The 27,495-nt window shown below is 39.1% G+C and overlaps 1 protein-coding gene across 1 annotated transcript in view; it reads left to right on the top strand.

Annotated features, from left to right (window-relative positions):
* xpo5 (exportin 5) overlaps positions 1 to 25,111 on the top strand; it is a 52,216-nt gene extending 27,105 nt beyond the window's left edge. The window contains exons 21-33 of the mRNA XM_008125281.3: positions 8,427 to 8,527; positions 9,610 to 9,706; positions 11,234 to 11,370; positions 12,058 to 12,155; positions 16,434 to 16,480; positions 18,240 to 18,334; positions 19,712 to 19,777; positions 20,499 to 20,581; positions 21,932 to 22,039; positions 22,869 to 23,009; positions 23,188 to 23,352; positions 23,720 to 23,785; positions 24,050 to 25,111. Of these exons, the coding sequence (XP_008123488.1) occupies positions 8,427 to 8,527; positions 9,610 to 9,706; positions 11,234 to 11,370; positions 12,058 to 12,155; positions 16,434 to 16,480; positions 18,240 to 18,334; positions 19,712 to 19,777; positions 20,499 to 20,581; positions 21,932 to 22,039; positions 22,869 to 23,009; positions 23,188 to 23,352; positions 23,720 to 23,785; positions 24,050 to 24,124 (1,279 nt within the window). The 3' untranslated portion in view covers positions 24,125 to 25,111. The remainder of the gene's footprint in view (positions 1 to 8,426; positions 8,528 to 9,609; positions 9,707 to 11,233; positions 11,371 to 12,057; positions 12,156 to 16,433; positions 16,481 to 18,239; positions 18,335 to 19,711; positions 19,778 to 20,498; positions 20,582 to 21,931; positions 22,040 to 22,868; positions 23,010 to 23,187; positions 23,353 to 23,719; positions 23,786 to 24,049) is intronic.
* Positions 25,112 to 27,495: the final 2,384 nt, after the last annotated feature.

The raw sequence follows: 27,495 nt of genomic DNA on the forward strand, positions 1-27,495 counted from the left end.
GGGGGGGGGGGGGGGCTGTCCTGCTGGTCCACCACATTAGATAAAGAAGCACTGGTCTAAGACATGACGAAGGCCCAAGATTGATGGTGGGTGATTTTGACCTTTTGTTTGTCTGAAAGGGAGGGTGACAATAATTTTAGAAATGAATACTTTATTGGATTGTAATAATGCTTAGCTGGTTACAATTTGAGATTGCTTAATATTTTTTCCTGGATAGTGCGGCTGTCGGAAAATAAATGCAGTGTTTAATTTATTATTAAGGAAGTGTATATTATTAGTAGTAGTAAGTGTATTATTTCTATTTGTATTATTGGTAGTAGTAGTTGTAGACTACAGAGGGCCCTTGATATCCAATTGGTTTTGGTTCCAGAACCCTCTGTGGATGCCAAAATCTGTGGATACTCAAGCTCCATTATATACAGTGGCACAGTAAAATGGTTTCTCTTATGTAAAATGGCAAAATCAAGGTATGCTTTTGGGAATTTTTTACAAATATTTTCAAGCTTTCGGTGATTGAATTCATAGATGCTAAACCTGTGGATATGGAAGACTAATTATATAGCCCTTTATATTTTAACTAGCTGTGCCCGGCCACGCGTTGCTGTGGCCAAGTATGGTGGTATGGGAAATAAAGTGTTGAGGAATTAGTGGTAGTTAAGGTAAAGGGTAAACGTTTTCCCCTGACATTAAGTCCAGTCATGTCTGACTCGGGGTTGGTGCTCATCTCCATTTCTAAGCCGAAGAGCCGGCGTTGTCCGTAGACTCCTCCAAGGTCATGTGGGATGACTGCATGGAGCGACATTACCTTCCCGCCGGAGCAGTACCTATTGATGCACTCACATTTGCATGTGTTCGAACTTCTGGGTTGGCAGAAGCTGGGGCTAACAGTGAGAGCTCACTCTGGTCCCCCAATTCAAACCTGTGGCCTTTCGATCCAGAAGTTCAGCAGCTCAGCGCTTTAACACGCTGCGCCATCAGGGGATATTATTTCCTAAAGGTTGTGAATATACAATATTTCTGATTGGTTTTTTTTTGTCTGTTGGAGCTAAGTATGAATGCTGCAATTAGGGAAAATGATTAGGATGTAATGGCCTTGCAGCTTTAAAGCTTGGCTGTTTCCTCCCTGAGTGGATTTTTTGTTGGGAGGTGTTAGCTGGCCCTGATTTTTTCCTGTCTAGAATTCCTTTGTTTTCAGAGTGGTGTTCTTTGCGATATTTTATGTGCTTCTACTGTCTGTGGCCCTGAGAAAACAGAGGATTTGCCAGACTGTGATGATGGGAATACTTTGTTGGGAGGTGTTAGCTGGCCCTGATTGTTTCCTGTGTGGAATTACCATTTTCAGAGTGTTGTTCTTTATTTAGTGTTCTGATTTTAGAGATTGTTCTGTTCTGTTCTATTATACCACATTAATTTTTATATATTCTGATTTTAGTGTTTTTGAATACTTGGAGCCAGATTGTATTCATTTTCATGGTTGACCGCAACACAATAATAATAATAATAATAATAATGATAATGATAGTAATAATAATTACTTTGGTAATACACAGTGCTTCACTCCCTTCTCAGCTTCCTTTCTGGAAGAATGCTTTCTTGGGAGGTGTTAGCTAGCCCTTTTTCCTTTGTGGAATTTCCAATTTCCCTGCTTTCAGAGTGTTGCTCTTTATTTACTGTCCTGGTTTTAGAGATTATATTGTTCTGCATTATTCTATCCCAGTAATTATTTCATATTAAAGTAGAATCTCACTTATCCAATATTCGCTTATACAGTGTTCTGGATTATCCAACGCAGTCTACCTTTTCATAATCAATGTTTTTGTAGTCAGTGTTTTAAATTCATTGTGATATTTTAGTGGAAAATTTGTAAATACAGTACAGTACAGTAGAGTCTCACTTATCCAACATAAACGGGCCAGCAGAATGTTGGATAAGCAAATATGTTGGATAATAAGGAGGCATTAAGGAAAAGCCTATTAAACATCAAATTAGGTTATGATTTTACAAATGAAGCACAAAAACATCATGTTAGACAACAAATTTGGCAGAAAAAGTAGTTCAATACGCAGTAATGCTATGTAGTAATTACTGTATTTATGAATTTAGCACCAAAATATCACAATATATTGAAAACATTGACTACAAAAATTCTTTGGATAATCCAGAATGTTGGATAAGCGAGTGTTGGATAAGTGAGACTCTATACTACATAGCATTACTGCGCATGGAACTACTTTTTCTGTCAAATTTGTTGTATAATATGATGTTTTGGTGCTTAATTTGTATAACGATTACCTAATTTGATGTTTAATCGGCTTTTCCTGAATCCCTTCTTATTATCCAACATATTCACTTATCCTGCTGGCCTGTTTATGTTGGATAGGTGAGACTCTACTGTATATTGATAATCTTATATTATCTGCTTAGAACTGGATTATATGAGGCCCCTTCTTCACAGCTGTATAAAATGCACACTGAAGTGGATTATATGGTACTGTGGAGTCAAGATAATCCAGTGCAAAGCAGATAATACAAGATTATAAATGGGTTATATAGCTGTGTGGAAGGGCCTTGAGTCTACACTGCCATATAATCCAGTGCAAATTAGATAATCTGTGGAAGAGGCCTGAGGCCTAAATCTGCATGTCCCCTGGGCTGAGTCGGTTGCTAGGAGACCAAGTGGGCAGAGATTAGTCCTCTAACTGGCAGCAATTGGATAAAAACAATTATTCCTTTCCCTCTAATTAGGACTTTATTTTTCTTTTCTTTTTGTTATATCAACCTAGAGGCATGGATGATGGGTTGTGTTGTCAAATTTCGAGGTTGGGGGGCCTGTAGTTTTGTTGTTTTGTTGGTTGCCGTGATGCCATCACTCATTTATATATATATATATTGTTTTTATTATCTCTATTTGTGAGATGTTCTGCCACTATTAGAATTTTAGAATATCAGATTTGGATTTGACTTATAAAAATTACAAGCACTGAATGAGATCTTTGCTAAACATTTTGTCACTCACTGATCCAGTGGCAATATTTGTAGATTACGCAATGTACAATTATTTAATGGAGATTGTGATAGCCAGTGGTATCAGTTTTACTACTCCATTTCTCCATATTGTTACAGATGCTGCTGTGAAAAAGCCAAGACTTTTATTTCAGCAATTTGGGGTGGAAGGAAATTCTTGTTGCCATTCTCTTTTTAAAACTGAAGGCAGGGAATAAGGTTGAGAAGGTCCCTACCAATACTCTCCGTGTTGCTTTTCTAATACATTTTGTGTAGAATTCTAGTCAATCTTACTATTTGAACATTATTCGTTCTGGAAATTGGAGTGCTAGAATTTCAAGTACTGTAGTTATTGTTTTGGGACTGTTTCCTAAATGCCATAACCAGTGACAACAGTAGTCATGCTAGCTGGAGAAATCTGGGAGTTTTAATTCAATAAAGAATGGGTTGTTGTATGTTTTACGGGCTGTATGGCCATGTTCCAGAAGTATTCTCTCATGACGTTTCGCCCACATCTATGGCAGGCATCCTCAGAGGTTGTGAGGTATGGAGAAACTAAGCAGGGAAGGTTTATATATATCTGGAAAGTCCAGGGTGAGAGAAGAACTCTTGGTCAGTTGGAGGCCAGTGTGAATGTTGTAGTTAATCACCTTAATTAGCATTGGAAAGGTTCATCTCCTGGCTTTTCCTGCCTGGGGGCATCCTTTGTTCAGAGTCATTAGCTGCCCCTGGAACTCTTATGTTTTCAGTGTGTTGCTTCTTATTTACAATAAAGAATGCTTAAGCACTGACCCCTGGTTTTGGAGCACTGCTTGGGTTCTTTCTCTAAATGAGAGGCTAATATATATTTTAAATCTATTGCAAAAAAAAAATTACATTGGCGTCAACTTGCCAAAAAGAGTGATTTTTTTTATTTTACATTTTTGTGCACCAGCCGCTGTGGCTTTGCCTGAAAATGCACCTATCAAGGTGCGCAAATTAGAGATGGTAAAATGGATTGTATTGCTTGAGACTAGCTGGTAGGTTACATCCTGTGCTGTAGGAATAGTTCAGGAGTTGGATTGGCCTTGGGGAGATCCAGATTCAAATCCTCACCAGCCATGAAACTTGCAAGGTGATTTGGGGCCAGTCATGAGCTCTAATTTACTTTTCACACTTGTCGAGAGAATAAAAGTGTCTGTGAAGGAAGCACCGATATGCTATTCTTGCATGCAAATGTGTGATGGTGGTGGGGTTGCATGGGGAGGCATTCAAAATTGTTTCTCTTCCCTCCTATAATTTGAAAGTCATACATTCTCACTCTTCCAACTCACTCTTTTGCAAATGCACACCAGATGAGAGTATATGTTACAGTGAAGCTATTAAATGTTACTCACCTCAACTATGTACGCTCTTTCCAATCTGTGTATTAAAATCCCAAAGAAATTGGATTGTGACTACTTGCTCCTCTGTGGATGCAAATAGGTAGTGTTTGGCCACAGTGCGTTGCTGCCATGAAAGACTGCAGAAGGACGAGAATGCCAAGTAAATGGTTGGATCTGTTCTTCTTTGGGTTTCTTACATGGTACCTTGTGCTCTGTGTGACAGATGGAGCTGTGGATACAGCTAACAGTCTGCACAAAGGTAAGTTATGCGTGGAAAGCTCTCTTTGCTGTTCCCTTGGGGATGTGATCATTTAATTGTCTGTACTGCAATCTTCATTTGATTAGTTTAGATCTATGAAAGCTTTTCCATGTGGGGGATCCACTGCTGTATAGTAAACTTTGCATTGGGTCATATTATCTGGCTGGCTGCTTATTTGCATTGTTGTGGATGTATTTAGTATGTTTAGTGCAGTAAGGATACATACCTTACCTTTTAGTATAGGGGTAAAGAAAGAGTGAACTGAAGCCTCTGATGGCGCAATGGGTTAAACCCTTGTGCCGGCAGGACTGCTGACATGAAGGTTGGGTTGCTGACCTGAAAGTTGCCAGTTTGAATCCAGGAGGAACGCAGATGAGCTCCCGCTTTCAGCTCCAGATCCCCTTGTGAGGACGTGAGAGAAGCCTCCCACAAGGGTGGTAAAATATCAAAACATCTGGGCATCCCCTGAGCAACGTCCTTGCACATGGCCAGTTTTCTCACACCAGAAGCGACTTTCAGTTTCTCAAGTCGCTCCTAACACTAGAGAAAAAAACAGTGAAATGCGAACCACATGTCCCCCAAAGGCCATTTTGAAGTCCCTAAGGGCTCCTGCTCTCCTAAAATTGAAAAAAGTACTTAGGAGAGGAGATGAGGGGAAGAATTTGGTCATGGTTTCCTAACTGTACCTGCTGTTTGAGTACTTTCTAATGCACCTTTGGGGGATTAAAATTAGGAAAAATGCCCCCTAGAGGAAGTTGAGTAGATAATGAAATTTTTGATGTTTTTAACTTGTTAAAAATGAGGGTTCATTGTAGCCTCTGGGCTTAAGGTAGTTCCCAACCTATACTTAGAACCTAATTTTCTTTAACCATTTTTCTTGTTGTCTTTTGTGGCAGTTTTCTTTTTTTTAGAAGATTCTGAACCAGAATTCTAAATGATTTCCTTTTGTCCATTCAGAGCTCGTGAGATGTTGATTCTTTATCTTCTTCTGTGTCTTATGTTCATATCTGTGCGCTGCAGTAGAAACAATTACCTAGAATTATTATTATTTCTGTTATTGCCCATTGTTTCTCAGAATTGGGCCACAAAGTGGTAAAAAGGGGCTGTCTTGTGATTACTCTGCAGCCTATAAAATTATTTCCTTTTCCTTAATGCTCCCCTGGCGATGCTGTCAGTGTACAGGACCAGCAGCCTAGGACAGCAGGTGGGGATGTAGGAGGAAAGGACTATTAACAATACTTTAATTGAGTAACAGGTTTGGGGAACTGCGGACAGCACCTGGAACAGGCTGCTGTAGAAGAGATAATGTCATGACTTCCAAACAATTTTATTTCCTTCTGTGTGCAGTTTGTGTCTGCATTCTGTTTCAAAAACTTTATGACAATGTGACCTTGGAAAATACTATGTAAAATCAGGATGGTCTTAATGGTGTACTAATAATTATTATTACCCTGTGTTATTCTTTGGGCTTGGAAACATCGGTGTATACAAATAAAGAAAAGAGGATTTTGCCAGTTCTTTCCTATGAAATATAGTCTAGAGCACCTGATTATTCATTGGCTGTCTCCTATTCAAGTACTAATCAGTGTCAGCCCGGCTTAGTTTCCAAGACCAGATGGGTTTTGGTGCCTTCAGGATATTTAGGCTTTACTATGTGTTAAATGACTTACAAATCTAATGAGTTTTCCCAAGTCCCATAGCAAATAAAACAGCCATGAAGTATGGAAAAAATAGCTAGATATTATGGCATAGAATGGTAATAGCTCTGCTCAATGAAACAGAAATAAGTAAACCACTACTGGTTTGTTATATTCTAAAAACCTCGTACTGTTTTCCAGTAGTTGATAAATATATCTGCTGATTGAACACTGTCAGAGATTCAAGAAAAGTCATCAGAGCACTGTTGTATAGGATATCATATGTAAGACTTCTTTTCTGTACCTAATGTATTGAATTTCGAATAACTTTTTATCAGTTAATCACTATTCCCTGTTCTAAAATTCTGTTCTGCATTGGGACTTGATAGCAGGGCTAACAGATTTATATCTTGACATATGAAGCAGCTTCATTATCCTAGTGGATAATGAACAGGCTCACTATCTTCTTGTACAACCGGATTAGAAGATATGTTTCTGAAGACACATCTTAATGACTTTTATCCAATTGCAGTATAAGAATGCTGAGCAATAGAAAGTCAGAGATTTTCATACTCTTCAATATACACATTGCAGAAATTAAACTGGCCCAAACTCTACTTGGTCAATTAGTACTATCATTGTTCCCCTGACATATTAAATTGTTGTAAACCGCTTTGAGTTCCCCCTGGGTTGAGAAAAAGGTATATAAAATAAATAAATAAATAAATAAAATACTGGCTATTTTTGACCCTGAATAGGACATAAAACATTGCACAGAGGTCAAACTGCAGCATTAACTATGCTCCCACTCTGCCCCTTTTATTGTTAGTTAAATTACTCAGTTTGGGAACCATATTATAAATTAAATCTGGTTCAAAAGCCATCTCAGCTAAATCAGTAGACTTCCAAGAGCAATAACCCTTGTTAAAACTTTACAAGGAGAAGCTGTTTTAAAATTGAAAAAAGACAATTCAATACATGTTGTCATTTGGCATTGTAAAAATGGTTCTGCTTGGCATATTGCTGTGTACATGATCTTTAGGGGAGCATTTTCCTGGCCTCTTCAAAGTTTTCTTTGGGGTGACATAACTCGTAATACCATAAAAGCCCCTAATGTGATGCTTAAAGGCTTAGCCAAAACAAGTAGTTACTCTGTCTTCATAATACGATGCTTCTCCTTTTTTGCAGCCTCTGTTAGCACCTTTTGACATGAATGGGCAGTTCACACCTCAGAGCTATTCTTCCAGGCTCTCTGAAGCTCAGGCAGACATCGCTGCATTGGTTGCCCTTTGGTCACGTTCTTGAAGGTTTTCTTCACAAGTATAGAGACTTCACTTAGAGACTTCTTAACATGACAGCTGAGACTCTGGCAAGCAGTTGAGTGGCCTGCCCCTGCCACCCAGCATCCCAGGCTTTTGTATGCTTTGCTCCCTCATACTGTGGGGAGACGCTGCTCTGGGGGAGACCCCGAGCTGCTCTTGATCACCTCTAGCAGCAGGTACAGTGGCAATTTTGGCGAAGGCTGTTGAGCCGCTTGGTGACAGAATTTGCGCTGTATGCCGTTGCCGAAGCCCTGAGTGGAGGTCTGAGGTCTCAGAGGAGAGAGGTAGGTGAGACAGAGACCCTTCTCCCCACTCAGTTGATACATCTGGTTGGCAAAAGGACCCTGTTCAGCCTGGATGGCAGGAAAGATGGCACCCTTGGCTGAATGGAGGTCACTCCCTTGCAGTATGCTGTGGTCATTGCAAAGCCATTCTCCCTTAGAGGGCAACTCTGTGATACACAGCTGCTTAAAGCATGTGAGCATATGAATAAACTGCTGCATTCATCCAGTGCCACCTGTCATTCTAGGGATTGTGGCCCATCCTTAAGGGAGAAGGAGTATCTCAAGTCACTGCAGCCAGTGTTCTAGAGGGCTAAGTTGAGGTGAACAGAGGGTAACTGTTGTGCGGAGCAGCTGGTACCCTCTACACAAAATGGAGTCTTCTCCAAGTCCTCAAGGGTTTTTCTTGGTCAGGAAGGGGGATCCCATGCACATGTGCTTGGTCTCGCCTTCCTCCTTCTCAGACACAGGACCTGTTCATACGCTGAAGCTGGTTTCCCATTGCCATGTGGCTGTTTTTTGCAGCTCATGATTTTGAAGTATATCATGTTCTCTTCCAGGACCCACAACAACCTGTATAACCCGGAGGTGGTGGCTAAATTGGGGGAGAACTTTGCAAAAGCCTTAGACATGCTAGACGTGGAAAAGAATACCATTTTAGGTAACTCAATATTTTTGTTCACAGTACTTTAGCAGTTGTGTGATTTAATCTTTACAATTGCTGCAACCTTTTAATAATGCCGAAACTGTTTGACTAACCATTCAGAAAACAATTAAATGCTGTGTTTTCCTAGAGTCAGAGAAAAGCCTTCTTGGGTAGATGCCTCATTGCTTGTTCCTTTGCAGGACTGAAATTGTGACATTTCATGCCACAATTTTAGAATCCCACAGCCAACATAATTAACGCAACCTTTTTAGATTCATTTTCCAAGCTCTGCTTATATCTTCTGTGTAATAAGTATTGTCCAACCAACCCATATCCCAATAACAAGTTATTTTGGCCAATTCTCTGTTGAGATTGAAGCAACCTTTACTTTTTTTTACAAGTTTTTCCTCCCTGTGATATTGCACTTTGCCACAAACATTCTATTCTGTTTGAGAAATGTCTGTGTCTGTTATTCCCCTTTTCTTTTTTTAATCTTATAGTTGAGAACCATCCATGTTGTCTTAGCTGTACTTGAGATGCACAGATTGACATAAGGCCCATATTCAAACAATCCGCCTTTGTTTGCATTGTGATATGAAAAAGCATGCTGACAGTAGAAAGCCATGAGTTAGCACTGTGAAATCCATTACTACAGTCAAGATTGAGGACAACTGACCTAGTAACTGACCTAAAAATGAATGTATGCTATTTATATCAGAACAGAACAAATTACTACAGCATTTTTTTTATCAATATCTGTTCTTCTTTAGGGCTACTGCCCACAGCTATGGCACTGAAAGTCAAGATGAGTTGGTGCAGAGGTTTACTGCCTCTTTTGCCTTTAAGGATTTCACTTCAGTCATCTTGAAAGGATGGTCTTTTTCAAAGATATGAGCTAAACATCCCTCCTACAATCATAGCTGGTATAGCTGACTAATTAGTGCTCTGGTTCTGTTATGGAAATGAATGGCTGTTTGTTTTTTATGGCCCATGGACATATTCGTATAGGATTCCCATGAATGAATGATTCACTTATTTACTGGTTGATTCACTTCTAGAAGAGAGCCTCTTCACCAATGGTGTTTCTTTCTTCATAGGCCTTCCTCAGCCTCTGCTAGAACTTTATGACTCTCCTGTTTACAAAACGGTGCTGGAAAGAATGCAGGGGTTTTTCTGCATGCTCTATGAAAACTGGTAAGCATTTTAGTATTTTCCCATATAGCCACAGTACTTTGCAGCTATTTAAATATCCTGGTGACAATTTTAAAGGCTTCTGGAATGTGTAGGACACAGAGAAATTAATGGAAAGTGAGATTTAATATCCCTTCAGGACTATAGTTTCTTCCATTGAAGTTCTTTTCCTAGAATCATAGAATCATTCTAGGAAATGTGAAATAATGCTTCAGTATCAAAGCTTGAAGAGGTTTCTATTACAAATCTTCCTAAAATATCAGGCCTTCTGTTGTTTTTCACAATTTATTGACATTGCTGCTATTAATGAGTAATAGTAATAGTGTTGGAATTAGTTGCTTCTTAATGGTGAGATAAAATAAGAAATTCCTGTTTGTAGATGATCATTCAAAGGGGAAAACACATACCATACCAGCAAAACCAAGTATTTTTTTCAGAATGGATGGTTTTGCTTTTGTAATATGTGCTAATAGCCACAAGCTTTAAGTGCAATACAGAACATTCATAAAAAGATTAATTTGCTTAGGTTATGACTATATTTTGATTTCTGATATTAGAAATTAGAAGATTAATTTGCTTAGATTATGACTATATTTTGATTTCTAGTATTGGGAGCAGAGTACATCTGTAGGCTAATTAGGGGGGAACAGGAAGGAGAAAATGCTATTGACATGATGTGTTGTGGGATTTTCATAAGCATAGGAAGCAGGATGGTATACTGGAAAGGCCATTCATTTGGTCCAGCAACATTATTCTGATTATTTATATAAGATTGGTCTCGCAAATTATAGTAATGGTCACTAGCTTTCAGAAAGAATGCAACCGAATGCTGGATAATGATTAGCTATGGTAGTTGAAAGGGATCTTTGTGTACAAGGTTTTTCAAAACGATGGACCCAGTTACAAAGCAATATATTTCAGAATGGCAAGATTTACAATTAAGCAAAAAGTTCCAAATGGTTTAATAAGTGATCAGCTTAACTAACTATTTTGGGCCAGAAAAAGATGCCAGCCACAGATGCAGGTGAAACATCAGGAGAAAATGCTAGAACACGGCCATACAACCCAGAAACCACACAACACCCTAAAAATAACACTGAAAATAAAGAATATTTCATTAGGACTTGCGTTGCTGGGGTACCATTTAGTGAATGATTCAAGCCAGGAGCTGTTTGTGCACTGGTAGAAGCATCTAGCAGTAATCATTTGAAACTGCATGCCCAACTCTTCGAATGGGTAAGAGTGTCATTATGGACAGTGTGTAGTTACAGAGATAATGGTGATTTCAAAACAGGTCTATCTTTTTGAAACACCCTGTATTTTACAGAGACAATATAAGCATTTATAAAACAGTGGGGACAAATGAGAGATAGTGTCCAGCATCATGTAATGGTGGTCAGTTTTTAGTGATATTTGAATGGTCACTGTCGGAGACAGAAAACTGGGCCAAATGGACTTTACAGCAGTTACAGTTTTCCTGTGTGTAGTTTAAATTGTTCTGTCTAGAAGACCATTTATTTTGAATTGCAGTTTCCATATTCTGGGAAGTGCTGGTTCATCAATGCAACAAGATTTTTACAGTGTTGACGGTCTAGCAACGGAACTACTCAACTCTGCCTTTATCAATCTTGACAATATCCCTGACTACAGACTCCGTCCTCTGCTTCGTATCCTTTACCCACTGTTTCCTGGTATATTCTTCTGCCAAAATAGCATTGGCCTCCCTACAGTGCATCATTGATAAGCAAAACTAGAAGAGAATTTATGTTTGGTTAACACAGATCCTTTCATAACTAACCATATATATCATAGATTGTAGTCTGTGCAGAAAAAGAGGAAAATACAATCTTAAGAGTTACAAGCGAGAGCAAGGAATGAATAATTCTAATATTTCACATCAGTCTCAGTGGAAAAAACCCGGTCCTTTGAAGTTCTGCATTTGACCGATAATGCCTTATATGGCCCGGCTTTCAGGTAATCTCAGGTGTCCATATTCTCCCATACGAATCTTCAGGGAAGGCCCACTCCTTCTCTGATTAGCAGTCAACAGATTTTTGCCTCTCGGTTAGATTTCTGGCCATGGAAATATTGCGTATAATTTAATGAAATTGTAGGGGACAAAGCTTAGATTTAAGACCTTGCAGAGCAAGAGAGAGATGAAATATTGTTTCAGAACCTGACTGCATGTGTCCTTGTCTGAAACTTCTGGTAGCATTGTTGCTCTGCTGGTCTGTTTTTCATTAAAGGAGAATTTTGTACCATGCAGATAAAATTATGCCTTCTGGCTACATTTGCAGGGAAGACATGCTGATGCTAATATGTCCTGTATAACTTCTTTAACTAGTTCTGCACAGGTGTATTTGTGAAACCCTTGGTCATCTCCTGTTCATCTGAACATTATGAGTCTCTCATCTGCCCTATCCTTGGACCACTCTTCACCTACTTGCAAATGGTAAAAATTGGGGAGGGGAAATGAATGGAAGGGATAGCTGGAAGACTTGTGTCATTAGCTATCAAGATAGCAGAACCAAGAAGCTAGGATTGGTTTTTTTTTTTATCAAATCACACACTTCGTCTTAAAAGCATGAAACTTGCTAAACGTGCAGTCATAATGCCTATAACATTTTCTGGTAAGACCTTCCCTATTATAGGCTAAGCACTCTATTTTGGATGTATTTTGGAAACATTTTCAATATATTAATAGCACAGTCCAACAAAAAAATATATTGTCGTCTTGGTTTTTAGGCCTGTTTCTGGGATTATTTGGGATACTGATTCAAGAAAATTGCATTGGATAGAAAATATCAGCTTTAGTTTCTTAGATAAGGTTATTGTGATTTTCCATGGGCAAGCAAATGGATAAACTGCATCAGCTGTAGTTTCTTAGATATGAATATCATGATCTCCTGTGGGTGAGCAGATGGCGACTGGTAAGTGGAATATGCTCTATATCTCAAAAATTAGAGCTGATAGGGGAAAACTGGTGCCATTTTTAGATTCAACAGATCAAATATATCCAGAAACAGGTTAACATTTCAGGTACCAAAATGTATGTTGGCCTACGTAGTTTTATATGATTTTTAAAACTATTTTTAATAGTTCTTTAGGTAATTCTGATTTAGTGTTTATATGTTGTAGGTTTTAAATTACAAAATTATAAATTGTTTTTAGCTACTTTGCGTCTCCTTTGAGAAAGGAAAGCGATATTTATATATAAATAATAACAGTAATAATGACAACAATGTTTAAGTTCCCGAAGCATATATTATTTTATTTATTTATTTATTTATTTATTTATTTATTACATCATGTCTACTCCGCCCTTCTCACCCATCAGGGGACTTAGGGCGGCTTACAATATAAGCGTAGACATCACAAAACAGTTTACATCAGATTTAAAAATCCATCAAGATTAAAAATTACAATAAAATTAAAAGTATACATTAAAAATATACATAATTATACATTTAAATATACATTTAAGGTGCTTTTCATGTCCAGGTGGGGTCTGTCAGTGAGTCATATATTCATATCGTGATTCTGCTGCTACTCATGCTCAAATGCCTGATCACATAACCACGTTTTCATTCTCTTTCAGAAAGACAGGAGGGAGGGAGCCTGTTTAATTTCGTTTGGGAGGGCGTTCCATAGGTGGGGGGCCACCACTGAAAAGGCCCTGTCCCTCATCCCCTCAGCCGCACCTGTGAGGCTGGCGGGACTGAGAGCAGGGCCTCCCCGGAGGATCTTAGATTCTGTGATGAGTCATAGTGGGAGACACGTTCAGACAGGTAAGCTATTATAAAGGAAAGAAAGAAATTAAGTGTACTCGGTGACCAATATTTTCATAGGCCAAGTGTACTTAGGGTTGTTGTATGTCTTTCGGGCTGTGTGGCCATGTTCCAGAAGCATTCTCTCCTGACGTTTCGCCCACATCTATGGCAGGCATCCTCAGAGGTTGTGAGGTATGGAGAAAACTAAGCAAAGAGGTTAATATATATCTGTGGAAAGTCTAGGGTGAGAGAGGTCAGTGTGAATGTTGTGTAGTTAATCACTTTAATTAGCATTGAAAAGCTTATCTGCTGTCTTCTTCCTGCCTCTGGGGCATCCTTTGTTTAGAGTCGTTAACTGCCCTTGGTTGATTCATGTCTGGAAATCCTGTTTTCAGAGTATTGCTTTTTATTTACTGTTCTGATTTTTGAGTTTTTTAATACTGGTAGCCAGATTTTGTTCATTTTCATGGTTTCTTCCTTTCTGTTGAAGTTGTCCACATGCTTGTGGATTTCAATGGCTTCTCTGTGTAGTCTGACATGATAGTTGTTAGAATGGTCCAGCATTTTTGTGTTCTCAAATAGTATTCTGTGTCCAGGCTGGTTCATCAAATGCTCTGCTATGGCTGATTTCTCTGGTTGAATTAGTCTGCAGTGCCTTTCATGTTCTTTGACTCTTGTTTGGGCGCTGCGTTTGGTGGTCCCTATGTAGACTTGTCCACAGCTGCATGGTATCCGGTAGACTCCTGCAGAAGAGAGAGGATCCCTCTTGTCCTTCGCTGACCGTAGCATTTGTTGGATTTTCTTCATGAGTCTGTAGATAGTTTGTAGGTTATGCTTCTTCATCAGCTTGCCTATGCGGTCAGTGGTTCCCTTGATGTATGGTAAGAACACCTTTCCTCTGGATGGATCTTTGTCTTGACTCTCATGGCTTGTTCTTGGCCTTGCAGCTCTTCTGATGTCTGTGGTGGAGTATCCATTGGCCTGTAGAGCCCAGTTTAGGTGGTTGAGTTCACCTTGGAGGAGGTGAGGTTCGCAGATTCTTTGTGCACGGTCTGTCAGGGCTTTGATTGTGCTCCTTTTTTGACTTGGGTGATGGTTGGAGTTTTTATGAAGGTATCTATCTGTGTGTGTAGGTTTTCTGTAAACTGTGTGGCCCAATTGTTGATTGGGTTTGCGGATGACCAGAACATCTAGAAATGGCAGTTTTCCTTCCTTTTCTTTTTCCATGGTGAATTGGATGTTTGGGTGGATGCTGTTAAGATGGTCCAGGAACTTGCTGAGTTCTTCCTCTCCATGGCTCCAAATCGTGAAGGTGTCATCTACGTATCTGAACCAAACAGTTGGCTTTTTTGGTGCTGTTTCTAGGGCCTGTTTTTCAAAGTATTCCATATAGAAATTTGCTACTACTGGGCTGAGAGGGCTCCCCATGGCCACTCCATCCTTCTGTTCATAGAATCCAGTGTCCCACTGAAAGTAGCTAGTGGTGAGGCAATGGTGAAACAGGGCTGTGATGTCTTCTGGGAAGTTTTGTTTGATTAGTGTGAGGGTGTCAGCTACTGGGACTTTGGTAAAAAGGGACACCACATCAAAGCTGATCAGGATGTCCTTGGTGCTTAGATTGAGGTTGCTGATCTTTTCTATAAAGTGTGTAGAGTCCTTGATATAATGTGCAGTGAGCCCAACGTGGGTTTGTAGCTGTGTAGCCAGAAATTTTGCCAGGTTGTAAGTCGGCGATCCAATGGCACTTACAATGGGTCTGAGTGGGATGGAGTCCTTGTGGATTTTGGGGAGTCCGTAAAGCCTGGGTGGGAAGGCTTCTGATTTGCACAGCTGTTGGCGTATGTCAAAGTTAATGGAGGAGTTCTTGATTAGAGTGTTCGTTTTTCTGGTGATTTTGTTAGTAGGGTCTTGTTTCAGTTTCTTGTAAATTGTGGGATCTAGAAGTTGTCTGATTTTTTCTTTGTATTGTTTTGTTTCCATGATTACTGTGGCATTCCCCTTGTCAGCTGGAAGAATGATGATTTCAGGATCTGAGTTGAGATCTTTGGTGGCCTGTCTTTCTTTTCTCGTTATGTTGCTGGGAGGGAGTTTTGCATTTCTCAGGATCCTTGCTGTTTCCATTCTTACCTCCTCTGCTTCTTCCTCAGGGAGCTGGTAAATTGCTGATTCAACATTGGCAATGATGTTTTCTACTGGGATCCTGGTGGTGGTGACTGCAAAATTTCCTCCTTTTTCTAGAATGGATACTTGGTCTTCAGTGAGTTGTCTGTCTGTCAGTTTGATGATGGTCCGTGATTTATCCAGTTCTGGCTTTGGCTGTTGCTTACGGCATTTGTCAAATTTTTGTTTTTGTCTCTTGGTGTGGAGAACCATGTCTTTCTCCATTTTCTTGTAGGTAAGGCTGCCTATTTTATCCCAGTCCTGGGTATTCATCATTTGGCTGATGTTGATATGGAGGTGCAGCAGTTCTTTGTCTGTGTTTGCGAGTTCTTTACGGATGGTGTGGATTCTCTCTCTCAAGAGGTTGCGTTCCAGGCGGTTGTAAATGCGATGAGCCTGTGGTGTTTTGAAGGTCCTTTTGGCTGCAAGAAATTGTGGGATGGTATCTGTGTGTCTGCAGCGTAGAAGGAAGGTCAGGGAGCACAGCAGATGTGCTTTCCTGGTCCTTAGTTTTTCCAATCTCCGTGTGTCTTGGAACAATTTCTCCCCATAGAGATGTTCAATGTGTTGTCGAAGGCTTTCAAGTGTACTTAGTTGCTAAAATAGTTCTTAATTATGCTTCATCATTCATGATGCAGCCAGCTAGAAAGAATCCACAAAACCCCTCGCATATAGAGATGGGGTGGAAGAACTGGGCCATATCATCTTCTTACATCTATTCATTTTTAGGCAGAAAAGGCACATCCCATAGGAAGCCTTTATAATTGCATTTATGTTAGGCGTCTTTTTCTTTCTGTTAGAGGCTGTCCCAAAAATGGCAGGTTATCAACCAGAGGAGTTTGCTGTGGTAAGTATGATGACTTAAACAAAATGAGGAGGGCTGCTTCTCCTGCATTATTCATAAAAGTAGTATTATAGTGGCAGCTATTGTTGTCATTTTTAGTAACATTGCACCTTGGATCTCAAGGCCACTTTCAGCACTTAAAAACAGTAGAAATTAAAACACAGGTTGCTCTAAATTTCAACTTGCTGTTTGCCCTTTACTTCTTAGATGAAGAAAAGTCTGTTAAAGACCTGAAACCACAGCAGCAACACAATAACACTTTCTTGAATCATAACCCATCCATGATAAAGGAAAGAAGCAAGTTAAAATGTTTTCACTTGGTTCTCAAGAGGTATGCCATTAAGCAGCCTCCCTTAAAGAGAGCGTTAAAAAAACTGCCCTTTTCCCAATCGTGTTCTGTGTAACTTTTTGCAGGGGCATAATAATAATAATAATAATAATAATAATAATAATAATAATAATAATAATAATTTTTCGTATCAGGAGCAACTTGAGAAACTGCGTCGCTTCTCATGTGAGAGAATTGGACGTGGCCCAGGGGATGCCCAGATGTTTTACCATCCTGTGGGAGGCTTCTCTCATGTCCTCACATGGAGAGCTGGAGCTGACAACTCACCCCGCTCCCCGGATTCCAACCGCCAACCTTTCGGTCAGCAGTCCTGCCGGCACAAGGGTTTAACCCATTGCGCACCGGGGGCTCCAATAATAATAATAATAATAATAATAATAATAATAATAATAATAAATTTCTTACCTGCTTCTCCTCATGGCTCGAGGCAGGTTACAACATTGCTAAAACACATAATCAAAGCACATAATCATTTAAAATCACTCCGTAAAATACACATATTAAAAACATTTCTATAAAATATATATTAAAGAGCACAAAACAAAACTGAGACATAGAATGGAAGTTTAAAATGAAGAAGGGTCTTAACTGTTTGGCAGATTAATTTTTGAACAAGTATTCCTTTACTAGGTTCAAGTTATTCGAAGCTTTTACTACTAGGTGCATTGAGTTATTCTTGAAAACAGGCCAGAAGTCAGTTGAATTGTTAGAGAGCTAGACATACCTATCTTTCTTGGCTCTAGTCAATAGACTAGCAACTAGATTTCCTAAATAGTATTCAGAGGTTGCACCACATCTAACAGATTGGAATCAATCAAACTTGGATGTTAAAGAAAACAGATTCTCTCTGTCAAAGAAGGACTGCAGCTGGTTCACTAGTATACACTGGGGAAAATGTTTTAATAATAATAATAATAATAATAATAATAATAATAATAATAATAATAATAATAATAATAATAAAAACAGTTTATTTGTATTCTACCTTTTTCCCTAAATGGAACCCAAAGCAGCTCACAACATCATAAAAACAATACAAATCGCCATACATTTATATATAACAATCTGTAAAAACAAATTTACAATGAGAAATAAATATATTTTAAAACATTTGTCAAATACAATTATTGCGGGAAAGTCAACAAAACAGATGGTGAACTTAGCACAATTCACTAAGAGTTAGCCTCCCTGGCATTCCAACTAAGTGTCTTCAACAAAAGTCTCCAAAGTGACTTCAACAAAAGAATCCAAAATAAGTCTGAATCTAATAGTGCCTACCAAGATGTGAAGCTGATCTTGAACAGAACACGATCCTCAAACTGCTACTGACAGCACTCCCGTCTTAATGAAATACAATGTTGAGTATTCCTCAGATCTGTGTTCCTAATATCTATCTCCATTACTATTCAACAGCGATGAGGACACAGCAGATGACAACCCAGAGTCCCAAGAAATGCTGGAGGAGCAGTTAGTTAGGCTGCTCACTCGAGAAGTCATGGATCTAATTGGTAAGTGAACATGAAAGCCTTTGGGCCATTTCTGTGTACCTCAGTAGAAATGTCACCAGGATAATGCATATACTGACACTGTAAGATCATTGCAGGGTTCAACCGCATTTGGAGTGCTCTTTACCATGTTTTTCATGCTCCATATTATTATTGTTGTTGTTGTTATTACTATTACTTTTCATACTGTCAGGAATGTTTTGTTCCAATGCCCAAATTATTAGGATAATTTTAGATCTAAAAGCTTCTTGAATTAATTTCAGCTAATATATATCAGAAGCTTATGATTTCCTAAATGAGTAGATTGTTAAGGGCAGACCAACTCACTCAAATGCTTGACAGTAGAAGAGTATAGAACATGTTCTGTGGTACATTCCACATTTAGAGTTGGATTTAGAATAAGGGAATCATTGATTTGGAAGAGACCCCAGGGGCTATCTAGTCCAGCAGGAAAAGCACAAAGTACCCCCAAGAGATGTCCATTCAGCATCTGTTTAAAAGCCTCCAATGAAGGAGCTTCCACCACTCTCCAAAGCAAAGTTCCATTGTTGAACAGTTATTACAGTCAGGAACTTTTCCCTAATAGTCTGGTGGAATCTCCTTTCCTGTAATTTGAACCCATTGCTCCGAGTCCTAGTTTCCATGGCAGTAGAAAACAAGCCTGCTCCCTCCTCCTTATGACATCCTTTCACATATTTAAACATCATGTCTCCTCTCAACCTTCTCTTCTGCAAATTAAACATACCCAGCTCTTTAAAACGCTCCTCATAGGGCATGGTTTCCAAACCTTGATCATTTTAGTCACCCTCCTCTGGACATGTTCTAGCTTGTCAATACCCCTCTTAGTCACGGTGCTAGAATTTACACATGGAGTAAACAAGATCAGATACAGTGGAACCTCAACTTAACAGCATCCCAACTTAAGAGCAGCTTGAATTAAGAGCTGCCACTCACATAGGGATGCCTTAGACAAAATATAAAAGCTGCAAGATACTTTGCTGGAAAATCATAGGCCTGAATATCTGCCAGTTTTGTAAAAATGTGATTTTAAGTCTTTTCCACCTTGTTTTTCTGTCCTGGTTACATAAACAAGGAATGGGCTTAATTGTGTTGTCTCCAGCATGTTTTAGCTCTGGACTCAGCTATCGTGATGGTTCCAGAGTTGTCTTGGAAAAAATAATCATGTTCCATTTGAAATTGTTCTGCCATTTCATGGGAGCACTGTACCTTTCTTCCAAATTTTCGATTGCATTATGTAACGTACTTTTCATGCAGTTCAAAAGAGGCATTAAATTGTAGAGAGCTGAGAGTCAAATGTGGTGCCTTATTAAGATTTCTCAGTTAATATTTCACATTTTTGTCCTTCTGATGTATTTGCAGCTGTCTGCTGCGTCTCGAAGAAAGGTGCAGAACAGACTAGTAGTACTGTTGCTGCAGAAGGAGATGGTGAGTGGATTGCTCTTGCATAGATCTTGACTAATATGGACACTGCGAATTTCAGAGGTCCCACTTTATTCATTTATTTTATAAGAGTAATAATAATGTAAAGGCTAAAAATTAGTGATTAAAAAGATCCCAAGCAAGGAATACATAGTCGGAACATTTGAAGGGTTATGGTAAAATATTTTCGTCTGCAAACTGACCAAGCAATAATTCCAAGGAGATCTTTTCTCCATTGTAATCTCATTGTGGAATGATTTTCCCAGAATACACACATAGTTGTTCCTTCTTGTATACATTGTTTTCCTTTTAGAATGTTCCTTCAGTTTGGCCTCAGAATAAATGAGCTTTCACAAAGTGGTAATTTAGCCTGGATATATATTCATAGCCATGTTGGCCATGCAACAAAATCCATGAAACAGTGATACCTTTGTTGGGCCAATTAGTAAAACACAAAACATATCATGTAGGCTTTCAAAGCTTCCCTGGCTTCTTCATCAGGGAAAGGTGTTAAATGTCATCATCATCAGAAGAGAAAGGAATGATGTTAAGAGTCGCATGCTTATTGGATGTTTGCTGTTATGCCCATGATTTACTGCTTCATTCTTGAAACATAAGTATATACTAGTTTGGAAGTTTTCTATCTGATCAAATTGTACTGATAAGTTTCCTTGAACTGGCCACTGGCCATGGAAAATGTGCTTTATGTTGCTGTTTTACCTGACAGATGAAGAAATGATGTCCACAGAAGTCGCTCCACCATCCAGCTCTGAATTGACTGAATTGGGCAAGTGTTTGATGAAGCAAGAGGTAAGCAAGCCAAACTTCAGGACTGTGCCCATAATAGAATCATATAATAGTAGAGTTGGAAGAGACCTCATGGGCCAGCCAGTTCGTGTAAAGAGAAGTAACTTGAGTAGATTAGAATTAACCACCAAAGAACTGAATTGGAAGGTTCATTATAAACTCAAAGTCACGTGTATCTAGTGATAGAGTTAACTTGTTCTTAATACTTCTTTGCCATTGATGAGGATATATGTCTGCTGCATGTTTTAAAATCCAACTCAAAAAAATCTGTCCACTTGCAGAATAAACACAGAAGATCAGCAACAGTAGAGCTGTTCAGAAAATATTATAATTCACCACATAATAGTCACAGCACATAATAATTGCACCCTTTTTTTGGCTCCAAAAATTGCCTCAGCATTTTTTGCATAATGGATGCAGAGCTGTTTGGGGCTGATTCCCCCTTCCTTCCTCTGAAAACAAGATTGTTTAAAAGCTATAAAACTGAGGTCTCTGGAGCTCCACTCATCCCTCCTTCCTCCTTTCTCCAGATGGCTACATTTTAGATTTTGTAAACTTTGTACCTTTGGAGAAGGAAGAGAGGAAATGAGAATCTTTCTTTCTCCTTCCTTCCAAGCAAGGCATTTTTTAAGACAAACAAACAAATGGTTTGAGGCTAGATCATTACAAGACAGTTTATTTATTTTTTGTTTTTAAAAAAGAAACCAGAGAATCAACAGCAGATTTTAAAAATCACATAATAGTCTCACCTCTTTTTTCAGTAAAAAAGGAATAAAAAGTGTGAGTATTATGCAGTGAAATACGGTAAGGCACCAAGAAAAATATATTAAGTCTGAAGAAATGTTGTTTAGAGTTATGCTGCTTTGTAAAATTCTTTTTGTTGATCCCCCTTTTTCAGGGAGGGAACTATTGCGCTCTGATGCTTTCTGTTTATAAATAAAGGAAATGGATCATCCTTCTTGTCCAACAGCAAGTTAGATTTTATATGTGGCTGTTTAAGTTGTATCTCTCTCTAAAAAATGAAGAAAGCGAAGTGTTTCCATCTTGTTCCTCCATTGAAAAATTATTTATTAATTTTACTTCTTCAAAATTTCCTGCCATATCAGTTTCAGTACTCAGCTGAAGTCCTTGTCATATTCTTCTCATGCATCATGTCTAAAATAGAGATCTGAACTTGTATTGAATCTGCTCTACCATCATACTTAAAGGTTCCCTCAACATAGGTCCCACTTCAGGACAAAGATGACATAATAATAGAATAAATATACATAAATAAACAGATGGTTAATGTTGTTTAGCTCAAGTACAAATCTTATTGAGACTCTGTCACAGGTCTTCCCTTTCTTTCTCCAGAATGTTTGCACTGCTCTGCTTATTACAACCTTCACATCCCTTTCCTGGAAGGATACCCTGTCCTGCCAAAGAACAACCACACATCTCTGCTGGCCACTCCTGAAACAGGTACTAAGTGCTTAACCATCCCTTTAGTGAAGGCTGGATAAAAGGCAAACTATTTCTGAAGTGTACCTCCTAAATAGCATGGCCAACAGCATAGTGCACTAGTAACTGTGGTCCAATAACATCTAGAACAGTGGTTCCAAAACTGTTTTGAACATGGAACCTTTCAGAAGACTTTTAAAAGATTTTTCTTCCCACACAAACTGAACTCTGTCCCCGATTTTCCTGTGGAACTTTAACTTTGTCCCCACAAAGTTCTTCCTTTTTTCATCCGCTCCCATTGCCTGAGTTTTGTATAATGTAGCAGGATTGGAAATAACATGAAAATATTTTAAATACAACTACGAAACTTTAGTTTGGTACAGCTGAATATGTAAGCTTAGGGTGAAATCAGACTTATTCCTAAATTTGTTTTTGGTGTAAACATGACCTGAAATGCCTTATTCGCATCTATAGGTGGACACTAAGTGGGACAGAGCTCAGATAGCCTTTCTGGCTACTGATGGGTATATAACTATTAATCCTACCTGAAAGTCATTCAGTAGTACAGGTTCACATTTCATTTTTAAAGCAGAGGTACACTGAATTTCAATAGGGTCTTCATACTCTGGCATGGACTTTTAACAAAAATTTTAAAGATTTTTCGCAGAACCCCTACAGTGCTTTCATGGCCACAGCTTGGGAACTGCTGATCTAGAGAACCGCATTTTGCCACTCCTTCTTTTAAGACTTATTTATTCTGAGTGAGTGCAAGAAATCTCTTACTGGGAAAAGAAATATAACTGTTTTGGCTCATTCACTGGGTTTATATCCTCTTGCTTCTCTACCATAGGTATTCACAGGAAACACAATGATCCCTGATGCAGTAATCTGGTTTTTTAAAAGTGTGTTAAAAGGCTTGGAAGTGCATGGACAACACGATGGTTGTATGGCAGCTCTTGTCCACTTGGCTTTCCAGATCTATGAGGCCTTGGTAAGGAGGTACAAGGAACAAGGGTTCCAAGCTTCCCTGCTGTCTTTGATGATTAACAAGATGTCAAACCCACAGATTTCATTTGATTGGGAGGAGGCTGTTAATTTCCCTTTGGGAGGTAGCATTTCATTGTCTGCCTCAGATCCCCTTTGACGTTCTTTCCCTCCCATAATTCCAGCGTCCACGCTATGTTGAGCTAAGGACAGTGTTGGAACAAGTTCCAGAAATCCAGAAAGAGTCCCTGGAGCAGTTTGATTCCAAGCTCCTCAACTTAACATTGCAGAAAGTGGCCGATAAGCGCCGAAAGGACCATTTCAAACGCCTGATCGCAGGCTGCATAGAGGTGAGTCTTGATATCAGGAAAAATCAGCAAGCCTTTTCTTTCCTGACGGCTGCTGCAATGGTAGATAGCTGTCTCTTTGCTGCCTATCAAATTGCTAAAAAATTGAGTGTTGTGTAATTTGTTTCAGGCTTGAGGCAATCTTAATTCTGTATCTAAACAACTGCAGGGAAGATGCTTCTTGGCCTTAAAAGTGCCTTAACATTCACTCATTTGGCGTTTTCCCCATTGTTTTTCCATGGTGTTGAGCAGGCTACATCCCAGGAACAAAGAAATCTTATCCGACATGGGAGTAATTCTTCCCTGTAAATCAGAGACTCTTCAACTGGTCTTCTTGTCTAATTTAGATTTCTCATTGCATTCCTTCCAGAAGCCGCTAGGAGAACAATTTAGGAAGGAAGTTCACATCAGAAACCTGCCATCACTTTTCCAGAAGGTAAAACCATCTCTAGAAACAGACACCCTGGAGAGTAGTGAAGATGGAGTACTCATCACGCTGTTTGAGTCATAAGATTAGGACATTTTCCCTGGCCTCTTTTCATTTTGTATTCCATATTCTTTCAGTCATTTGTTTACTTTCTGATCACTTCCCGAGCCTGGGTCTGGCTTTTTCTGGCTTTGTCCCTTTCTGTTTAGGAAATGAAACATGAACTGAAAACACAGTTCATTCTACTAAATGTCATCTGTCTCATTTTTGCAGCTCCACTCACAACCCAATTCTACAGTTGGTTTTCCATTGGATGCAGCCAGCCATTCAGTCTCATCACCAGACTAATTATCTTAAAAATAAGGCTTCCAATGTGCAGTTGCTTCTTCCTCCCTCAGTGAAGGGAGCATGCTGTTCCATCCCCTTTGCCTGTCACTACTTTACACTGTGGTAGTCTCAGTATGACACTATGAGAGGACCCCTCCCTTTTCCCCTTTTGGAAGGTGCAGCATCACCGGACTGAACATTGCAACTCCCTATTCTCCACTGACTTTGTCATATATTCCATCAAACCAAGGTGAAACACTTTGGTTCAACTATACCTCAGGAAGTCTAAAGTGAAATAATGTGCCCTCCTTTCTCCCTATGAATATTATCAAAACTGGCCTCAGGTGCCTCTTGCCTGAATGTTCTAGATGGCAACAGCCCAGGACTAGTCTGTGCTAGTAATTAGTGTGCTAGTTAATTACTGTGAAGTAATTAAGCTGAAATGCTACATTTGAAAGGGGAGCTGTGACCGTAGGGTCTGGTGAAGGAGGAAACATCTGTAAAGCAGGCTTGACAGTAGTTTGTTTGTATATGTAGCTTAGGATTTTTAAGCCTGTTAGATTTGGAAAGATAGAATATGAAGAAATCAGTTTTTCAGTACTAATTAGAACATCACTACAATCCTTATACTAGCCTAACTAAAGTCACTGAAGAGAGGTGTAATTTAAATGATTTTAAAGTCTGATGCTATGAACAGGAAAGTTTGGAGAATGTAGGCCTTAACATGTTCAGGACCTTGGTAGTAGCTTACCTCCACTCAGACTTTTATGCTGTTTCCCTCTAACTCTTCATCTCAGTGTAACATATATTAAAACACACCTCCCACAGCAATAGGGTTGGAGTCTAGTCTAACAGTATTTATTGTGTCTTGGTTATATTTTTCTGTGCCCATGATAGAAGCATTTGAGGTAATTTGAGGGTATTTGTAGGGACATTGTACCTGAAGATGTCTGCCAATCAATTGTGACACACACCTCTGAATGTCAGTAAAAATCTTACTGGTTTATACATTTGTGTTACTGCTGATTTCATTCTGTCTTGCCAAGCAGTTTTTCTTTTAACACCCACCAATACTCTTATCCAACAGCCACCACTGCATCTGTTTTGGTGGCAAAAAATGGCAGTTGTCTAGGGTGAATTTTTTTAAATTAGAATTGTGGGAAATCTATTCAGGTTATGTAACGTCTTTTATGGCCTGGCAGTTTTTGTTGAAATATCTAAAGAAGACAAGCAGCTAAAAAGGCCAATCCAATTCTAAGCTGCATCAATAAGAGCATAGTGTCATAGTCCTACTCTATTCTGCTTTGCTCAGACCTCACCTGGAATAATACGGTGTACAGTTCTGGGCACCGCAATTCAAGGAGGATATGAACAAACTGGAACATGTCCAGGTAAAGGGGACCAAAATAATCAAAGGTTTGGAAACCAAGCCATATGAGGAATGGCTGAGGAAGCTAGGTATGTTTAGTTTGCGTAAAAGGCTGAAAGGGGACATGTCACATTCAGAAGGGGATAGGATTGGGGACCCCTTTTCTAGAGCATCAAAACCAAAAATTTTAAATGGGTGACCAGTTCCTTAGACTGTTTGGGGGGGGGGGGGCAACTTTAATTGTGGGTGGGTTGGTGCCTGTGTGCGCCATGCATGCATGCACTGTTTGGCAAACACACGATACACACCCCACCGGACACGTGCACTTGCCATCAATGCTCACTCATCCTCAATGCACATTTGCCACTGCCAGCACCACGTTTACACACCATGTGTAATGTGTGATGGTAGTGGTAGGGGCTGGGGAAAAGACCTTGGCAGGCTGGATTTGGCCCACGGGCCTTAGTTTGAGGACCCTTGCTCTGGAGACTAGGACATGGAACAATAGATTCAAGTGGCAGGAAAAAAAGATTCCACCTAAATGTTAGGAAGAACTTCCTGACAGTAAGAGCTGTTCAGCAGTGGAATATGCTGCCTGGGAGAGTGGTGGAGGCTCTTTATCTGAAGGGTTTTAAAGCAAAGGCTAGATGGCCATTTGTTAAGGCTTTGGTTCCGTATTCCTGCATATACACACACGAGGCTACTTGAGGACTAAGGATAATTTGAAATGACTGACAAATCATGAGTTTGCAGAATTATTCTGATCCTTATTAACGTATGGAAGTTGAAGGAATTCTTCCAAATTCTTTTTGTAGATGAGCTTGGTCTCTTGATAAATAGGCCATGTATTTTCAAAATAAACATTTAGTTTAAAATTCAAGACTATTTACAGTAAAGACACATAAAAATTCACAAATACAATAGACGAGTTAAAATCGTAACCAATATAAAGCACAAAGAAAACAATGAAAATAACAAATCCTAAAACCAGTACAGTAGAGTCTCACTTATCCAACATTCGCTTATCCAACGTTCTGGATTATCCAACGCATTTTTGTAGTCAATGTTTTCAATATATCGTGATATTTTGGTGCTAAATTCGTAAATACAGTAATTACTACGTAGCATTACTGCGTATTGAACTACTTTTTCTATCAAATTTGTTGTTAAACATGATGTTTTGGTGCTTAATTTGTAAAATCACAACCTAATTTGATGTTTAATAGGCTTTTCCTTAATCTCTCCTTATTATCCAACATATTTGCTTATCCAACGTACTGCCGGCCCGTTTACGTTGGATAAGTGAGACTCTACTGTACATTGTAAAAGTTATTTCCCACTTTAAAAAGTAGTCCTCTAAGGTATTTTGTAACAGGAAAAACTTCAGCTGTTTACGGAAAGAGTGTATTAACATCTTCTTTCCAGAGTTAAGGAAGGGACATTAAACTTGAAGTTAACTATCGCATCTGTGTTGTGAGTGTGAAAAAAAACACCAGAAAACTGTAATTTCAGAAACTGGAAAATTTCAGAAATCTGTACATATATGCATGGTCTGGGAGAAATTAGGAAACTACTGATTAATGAATCTTCCAACACACTGGTATCATGTACCAACAAGCAAAGTGAAAATGCCACAGTAACTGTAGCTGATGAACACAATTATGGCACTAACCGATTATGGGGGGAATTGTCAGTCCCTCACATTAGAAGTTATACACTAGGGCATACCTGCACTTCTTAGGTAGCTGGGGTAAATTCTACTCCTGGATGTCTCCCTTCACAGAAGACCATATCCATGTATAGTTCTTTGCAAGTGTGAATGGACACTCACAATAAGTGAACAACACCTCTTCGTTAACCAGCACAAGAAAAGAACTGTGTCGTAAGACCTTACTTTTTAGCACTACGGTTATGATCTAGTCCATACATACCTGAAAACTCATGCTAAGGGACTATGCAGCACAGTTATTCCTACAAGTTGAGTCTTTAGTACAGCTTTTTGATACAGTCCTCAAGGCAGCCA

This window comes from Anolis carolinensis, chromosome 1, assembly GCF_035594765.1.
Source record: "Anolis carolinensis isolate JA03-04 chromosome 1, rAnoCar3.1.pri, whole genome shotgun sequence".
Classification (NCBI taxonomy): domain Eukaryota; kingdom Metazoa; phylum Chordata; class Lepidosauria; order Squamata; family Dactyloidae; genus Anolis; species Anolis carolinensis.